The following is an 8,185-nucleotide window of genomic DNA, read 5'->3' on the forward strand; positions in this document are numbered from 1 at the left end:
TGGGCAATTCTCAAATTTTTTGCTCTACTTTTATGCAAATTTGTACCAAATCATTGAGATCGTGGAAGGACAACAATTTCACTCTATCTCTAATGTTAAGATTGAGTCCACTAAGGAATCTAGAGAGGGTGGTCTCTTATTCTTCCTTAATTCTCGCCCTCATCATTTAAAGCTCCATCTTTTGTTTATATTCCTCCACACTCATGGTTCTTTGTTGGAGCCTTTGGAGTCTGTTCATAAGATCCCTATGATAATAGGAATGTATGGGCCTTCTTCTCATGCCACTTTTCAAGTCATTCCAATGTTGGACTTGAGGGGAATTGGAAAATCTTCTTTCTCTCATTAGGGAAGTCCACCAATACATGGCATTCCCTTATAAGCTTAAGGTTGCTAGGGATATCTTTCTTTCTTCACTTACTTGATGACACTAGTATTTCCCAATCTAAGTATGTCTCTACATCTTCTTTCCCATGGAAATGAGGAAGGTCTATCCTAACTTTTTTTGGTGCATGCTCTCTTTCATGCTCCCTTATATTCGCTCTAGGTGGAGGAGCTTGATAGTATTGATTAAGAATTATACTGTCCTCCTTATAGTGTGTGAGATTTGTTAGAGTTTTAGAGCTTTTCCTTGATTGCCTCTTACTCCTCAATTTCTCTTAAATCTTTTCTTCTTTTTGCCTAAGTATTCTTAGCTTTTCGCTAAGATAGCAAGATGTGTATCCTTTTCAATTCTCTCTTTTTCTTTTAGGATTGCCTCTTGCTTCCTTCAAAGTTTAATTTATTTTAGCTCTTGGACCAAATTTTTCAAACTTTGTTCGACCTCTTCACCAGAATCACTTCCAAGTTGGTAGAGTTTTAGACATGCTTAGGTTTTCAAAAAATGTTATGCACAAACAAGACTTGAATTTTAAAAAAGAATTCCTTAAGAGACTTAAGGATGCAAAAGAAGCTCATTTAGTTCCAGGAAAGGGAGGTGAATCCATAATGTTCCTCTATAGTCGGACTAGGTGCATATGGTGGTTGATGAAGTTCAAGATCTTAATGCTTGATTGCCTTTGCCAACTAAAATAGTTAAATTTGTAAGGGAGACCTTAGGCACATTTGTGGCTTGGCCTAAAAATATGGTCTTGGCATACATTACACAACCATGGGTACTACATTGTGTTCTTTAGTGAATTTTTGTTATAATTTACAATTAGATGAACTCACTTTTATATATATTTATTTTAGTTCTCCTGTCGTGAAAAACAAGTCTTATGTGATCGTGTTATTGATGAAGATGACATGACAGAAGTAGAAGATGATCCTATATCACAGTTTCTTACTATCTTACCTAGGTTTCATTAAAGACCACTAGAGCTACAAAGAGACTTTAGAGTATTTTGAGTCAAACTTGTGTGATTGTACACTTAATTAGTCGATCCATTGGAGGTAGTTGGGGAGAAACATCGTTCAATATTTCTATCATTTAGTTGTTGTGCATGTAAGTCGTAATCTATGTTCTATATTTACCGTATTAAAATGCTTATAGTTAACTTATGATTCATTGTCTTAGGCATATGGACCCGATGTCTGTGGAGCTGGCTAGTTAGAAATATATGGATTTTTTAGCCTTAATCCATTCAAAAATCTGGGAATTTAAAGAACCAAATTCAGCAATATATTGAAACATGGATAATTGACTCACAAAGACAAAATTACCTTGCTCCATACGTTGAAGGGTTAGTCTTCTCAGGGTAACATTTTATAATGTAATGGTAATTACTCATCTAGCTTTTTGTCATTCATTGGGACCCATTGGCAATTTTTGGTAATCATCCCTAAAGATCACGTAATTGTTTAGTTTTGTCCCCTTCACAAGAAACTCGACGATTAAAGAACTTACTACAAGTGTAAATGTTTTTTCATATCATCAAATTTGTATATAAAAATTATGACTAACATATTATGTGTTGGATTTAATCATAATTATGTGAGCCACAAATATTTTATATGGACGAAGCAACCCAAAGAAAGTTCAATTTTTATATTCAAATGTTAAATATCTTTCAATCCATAAATTAATTATTTTGTATACAAGTTGTGTGATATTAATTTTCTTCCACTTCTTTGTCATTTTATTGTAATAAGTTGAGTGGTTTATTCGAATATGACTACTACATCATGCATTGAATACAAGTTATGAATTGTATCATACTCTTAACAATACTATGTACTAAATTGTATCAATATTTCAGGTATTTAATCATCCATCACAAGAAGACATGACCAAAAAGACAACAATAGACAAGCTATATCATCTAGAGATCAATGTAACTTAGGTTATTTTTGTAGTTTATTTGTTTAGGTTAGATTAGCCTTTTATATTGAGGTAAAATATTTTTTAGGTTGCATTACAAAACTTTATAATTGAAATTTGTATTATATTATGTGAATGTTTTTGGTGTACATGTTTTGTATGTGTCACAACAAATTTAATTTAAGAAAAAAAAACTCAAAAACTCATTTTGGACTATGCATTATCTAAGGTAAAGTTATGTTAGGAATGAAGGGCATCAATGTAAATTTACGTGAGACACTGCATAATCTGACTTAACTTTTTTAGTTTTCTTTACTTAAAAAGCAATTTTAAATTATGTCAGGTTATGTATGTGTGATGTAATTATCGAGTAACTATTGTGTTGATGTAAAGTTATGCCGAATATTTACCTCACTGTAAAATTTACGTCACCAGCAATGATGTCAAACTTTTAAGAGATCTAAATATAAAAAATAACATACGATACCTTGATCATGGTAGTATCCAAAAATTATTTTAAATAAATTATAAAAGTTGGGTTTATGTGTGTGAAAAAATTATTTATTTATATTTTATTCTAATATTACATTGTCTTTCTTAAAATGAGAGTAAAACTCTTTTACTAATATTATTTAGTGTAAGATGTGGAATAAAATAGTAATTTAAAAGTAGGGTGGTAAAATAGGTTTAGATTTATGGATCAACTCCTCAACCCTTCAATTGGCAAGTTAGAATTTTTAACCTCTGAGATTTTGTTAACTTGTCTCACTTGATTCATCAAATTAATAGTTCAAAGTTGGAATGGAGCATATTGATCCACCAACTTTTTTTTTTAAATAAAAATTATAAAAATTAATTTAAAAATATAAAATAGTATTTTAACTTTTAAGTTTTAATTATTAGTCAGGAAGAAGTAATTTAATATATAAATGTAATTTTCTATTTTATCCGATTAGAAATATTTACTAATCAACCATCCTACCTCTTCTCATTTCGAACGGACCAATGGAGGGCAAAACAAGACTGATAAATTTTTTCAATTCTACAAATAGTTGTAAAACCAACAATAGAGTAAATAACACAATTGAAGACTATCTTGTGTAGAAGAATCAACACGCAAAGTTTTAGTGTTGAACGGTTCCTGATTCCTGTGATTAATGCTTGTGGACAGCATGCTTACTTTGATCTCACGAACTTGATTGATATGATATTTAGAGGGGCAACGCAACATATGCTATATAGATAAAGTGGTAGGAGTCAGCACTAACACCACCCACATCGAGTTCTCATTTTCCAAGCCATGTTCTCACAACTGTCAATTTTTCTTCTGTGGTTGCTATGTGCAACCATGTTCCACAGAGGTGCCTGTGGAACCAGTTTTCATCTTCTTTGCAACGAAAAGGATCGATCCGCATTGCAGATATTCAAACTTGGTGTTGTGAACCATTCCAACAAGCTCTCTTCCTGGTCCTCTCAACAAGATTGCTGCTCATGGAAGGGAGTCCACTGTGACAACGACACAGGAAGAGTTAGAAGACTTGATCTAAAGCAACAATACTTGGAAGGTGAAATCAACTTGTCTTTGTTTCAAATTCAATTTTTGAGCTACTTGGACTTGAGCTTGAATGGCTTTACAAGTTTAAGTGCACCATTTGATGCTCATGCTAGCTTCTCTAATATCCAGTTTCTTGACTTGTCCTTTAATGATGATCTTCATATTCATAATCTCCGCTGGCTTAATCAACTTTCTTCCTTGAAATATCTCAACCTTAGTGAAATCAATCTTCAAAATGAGTCCAACTGGCTTCAGTCAATGCAATTGCATCCATCACTCTTAGAGCTAAGATTGGCAAGTTGTCATCTTACCAATATCAGTCCATCCATCAAATTTGTCAATTTTTCCTCACTCTTATCTCTTGATCTCTCTGGAAACCATTTTGACTCAGAATTACCTTACTGGCTTTTCAACCTCACCACTATCTCCAATATCGACCTCAGCTTCAATTTTCTAAGAGGTACCTTACCAAAGAGCTTGTTGAGCCTTGGAAACCTTAAATCTTTAAGGTTGCACGACAATGAAATTAATGGATCCATCCCAGAATGGCTAGGTCAACATGAACATTTGCAATATCTTGGTTTGTCTGAGAACATGTTTGTTGGTTCAATCCCTTCATCAATAGGAAATATGTCATCCTTGGTTGACTTGAGTATCAGCTCCAGTTCATTGAGTGGTAATCTTCCAACAAGCCTTGGACAGCTCTTTAATTTGAAAAGCTTATTTATTGGTGGTGAATCCCTGTCAGGTGTTCTTCATGAAAACCATTTTTCCAATCTCTCTAATTTAGAAGCACTTGTGTTGAATGCTCCCTTTTCATTCGACTTGGCTTCTGACTGGATTCCCCCTTTCCAGTTGGAGGGCATTAGTTTGAGCAATGCGAAGTTAGGTCCTAAATTTCCAGAATGGCTTTACACACAACACTCACTAGTATATCTAGAGGTTCCCAATTCAAGTATCTCATCCATAAATGGTGACCTGTTTTGGAGGTTTGTGGCTAATATTACACAGCTCAATCTCTCCAAGAACAACATCTATGCAGACTTAACAAACATCACACTCAACTCACAGCTCATATTTATGGATCATAATAATTTCACTGGAGGGCTCCCACATATATCAGCAAATGTTATCTATTTGGACTTGTCCCGCAATTCTTTCTACGGACCCATTGCCCCTTTGTTCTGTCACAAGTTGGGCACGGAAAACAATTTGGACTATTTGGACATATCATTCAACCTTTTAACAGGAGGAGTTCCTGATTGTTGGGAGTATTGGAAAGGTTTGTCTTTCCTTTTCATGGAGAGTAACGTGCTAACAGGTGAACTCCCTCCATCAATGGCCTCATTCATTGATCTCATAGCACTGGATTTGCACAACAACAGCTTGTCTGGCCATTTTTCATTGGACCTATCAAACATAACAAATTTGGAATTCATCAATATCAAGCAGAACAATTTTTCTGGGACTGTACCAACAAAGATGCCACGTGCTATGGAAGTGATGCTACTGGGATCTAACCAATTTGAAGGAAACATTCCAACCCAGCTTTGCAATCTCCCTTCACTGATTCAGTTGGATCTTTTCCACAACAAACTCTCAGGACCTATTCCTCCATGCATTAGTGACATTCCTAGCATGGGTGGAGCACAAAGAACAAGTCATTACCCGTTTGAGTTCAATTTGTACAACAAAGGCCAGGAGTTAGAGTACGAGGACTATGGATTACTTAGAACGCTTGACCTTTCATCTAACAACTTGTCAGGGGAAATCCCTTCACAACTTTTCAATCTTGTGCAGTTACAGTCCTTGAACTTGTCCAGAAATCATTTCACGGGAAAGATATCAAGGGAGATTGGAAGCATGAAGAACTTGGAATCTCTTGATCTATCAAGCAACGAACTTTATGGAGAAATTCCTGGTTCCATTTCCTCTATATCTTTCTTGAGCTTCTTGAATCTGTCATACAATGATTTCACTGGACAAATCCCAGTTGGGACTCAGGTTCAGAGCTTGAGTGCTTCTAGCTTTGCTGGGAATCCTAGGCTTTGTGGAGATCCTCTACCAATTAACTGCACACAAGGAAGTGGTAATGTTGAAGTGTCAAAGCAACATGCAGGAAGCAATGATAATGCCTTTGGAACCGAGTCACTCTACCTTGGGATGGGAGTTGGTTTTGCAGTGGGATTTTGGGGGCTTTGGGGTTCTCTGTTCCTTAACAGGACATGGAGGCATGTGTATATTCGGTTCCTTAATTATGGTGCACACCAACTTCATGGGTTTGTGGCTGTCAAGTTAAAAGCTTTAGTGCTACATCACTCAGTTCCATCTGAGGTAAATGAAAGTTCATAACTCTGTCAACATGTCTATACTTTATTGCCTCCTTTTTTTTGTGGACTCATGAACATTAATTTCAATATATTTTTACTTGTATATAATTAATGAATGACATGTTGGCAAGTTAAATTTCTATTAGATCGATATGTTTACTTCTATATAATTAATGAGTTCCTGAGAAAAGAAGGGTACGATTACTTTCCTTGTTTTATATCTTATCTAACTGATTTGCAGTGTCTTCGGTGAGCTTGGACAGAGGACAACTTGAATGGCCTGGAATTTGGTGGAGATCTGAAACAACATGGAAGATTGAATGGAGTCACCTATATAAAGTAACGAAGTCGACGTAGTAAAGGATTTAAGAAAGGATTTACAATTAAAAATACTTCATGAGGATGGTTTATGGAACCCTTTGCTCAATTATTTGCTCAATTATTTTCGGTGTCGTTCATCAATCATAAATAAAAGATAATAAGGTTATTTAATTTTTGCAATATAAAATGCTGTGACACCCTAATTTTTTTCATCAAAAACCTATAAATAAATAAATAAAATCATTGTTTTACAAACATATACTTTATTGAAAAGAAAGTCATAAAAATAAAAATTATCTAAAACATCTTTCAGACATTAATCACTCTTTCTAGTGTTGTGTATCTTCCTCAACACATGTACAATCATATGCTCCTATGATAATTCATGATCATCCTAGGTGTAGGTGAAAATTCCAACCACAAACATATGAGTAAACTAACATCACAAACCAAAAATATGCTCCTATGATAATTCATGATCATCCTAGGTGTAGGTGAAAATTCCAACCACAAACATATGAGTAAACTAACATCACAAACCAAAAAATCAGCTGTGAAATAAACTCATTTAGTATTTATAACCTACAACATTTAAAAATATATATAACTTTTCATATGAAACCACAACAACACCTTGGCTCATAGAGTTCTCAGTCCAGAGACATATATCCTCTAACCTTGACACTTAAGAGCCAAGTATCAAACATGGAGCTACTCACAAGCATTCAACCAAGTTACAAACAACTCAAAAATACATACCAAAACTCAACACAATTCCCTGTCATCTACCTAAACATTTTCGAAAACATGTCAAAACATCATATGAACACTAAAACAAAAGACATGTAATTTCCAAAACTTTTGATAAACAACCACAATTTAGCACTATTAATCATATCGACACATACAATCAAGAAAGCAACAAACAAAGTCAACAAACAACAAAGTTAGCTTCTCTCACAACCCAAGATACTCACACACCCCTATGCCCATGAAACTCAAAATCATGAAAAAAATTTCATCAAAATATCATTTTTCTCAAAAACACCCTTTGAAACCCTAGACCCAAATCAATTATCAATTTCTCCAAATGTCAACATATTTTAAATAGGGTTAATTATGCGCATGTGGGATCTTCTCAATTTGGAAGAAAAGTTTGTGGTTGTGGCGACCAATTACTGCTTCTTATAGCAACTACTGCAAAGAATAATGGCAGATTTTTCTTCCGGTGTCGAAATTGGGCAGTACGTCTTTTTTTTTTTGGTTTCTAGATTCGTTAATTTTTTTGTGGGGATGTTTCAATTTTGTTAAATTTGATACTTTGTATTGTAGAGTGAATCACATTGTAACTACTTTCGATGGGCTGATGCGGTGGAAACTGAATTGGAAGGGAAGCCTAAGATTGAAGGAGAGAATGAAAATTTAAGTGACAATGAAATAATGATACTTCAGTTGGTGCAAAAGAATGCGAAACTAAAGAAGAAGTTATTGGCAGAGAGAAAATTGGGAGAAATAAAACTGTTTTTTTTTATCTTGTCTTGGGTTTTTACTGTCATACTTTGTGTTTTATTTCTGTTAAAGTCAAATTGTAAGGATTAAGTTTGTAAGTAGTTGGTGATTTGTTAACTGTTATGAACTACAGAATGTTGAATTTAAGTTTGTGTTATGAACTGCAGAATC

At 34.3% G+C, this 8,185-nt stretch overlaps 1 protein-coding gene across 1 annotated transcript; it reads left to right on the top strand.

Moving 5' to 3' along the window:
- Window positions 1-3,290: 3,290 nt before the first annotated feature.
- LOC114187690 (receptor-like protein EIX2) lies at window positions 3,291-6,671 on the top strand. The gene is made up of 2 exons (XM_085674534.1): window positions 3,291-6,188; window positions 6,426-6,671. The coding sequence occupies exons 1-2, from the start codon at window positions 3,600-3,602 to the stop codon at window positions 6,435-6,437; spliced, it is 2,601 nt and encodes an 866-aa protein (XP_085530660.1). The 5' UTR covers window positions 3,291-3,599; the 3' UTR covers window positions 6,438-6,671.
- Window positions 6,672-8,185: the final 1,514 nt, after the last annotated feature.

This window comes from Vigna unguiculata, chromosome 6 (assembly GCF_037176805.1).
Source record: "Vigna unguiculata cultivar grain cowpea cultivar isolate G323 ecotype 2 chromosome 6, ASM3717680v1, whole genome shotgun sequence".
Lineage (NCBI taxonomy): Eukaryota > Viridiplantae > Streptophyta > Magnoliopsida > Fabales > Fabaceae > Vigna > Vigna unguiculata.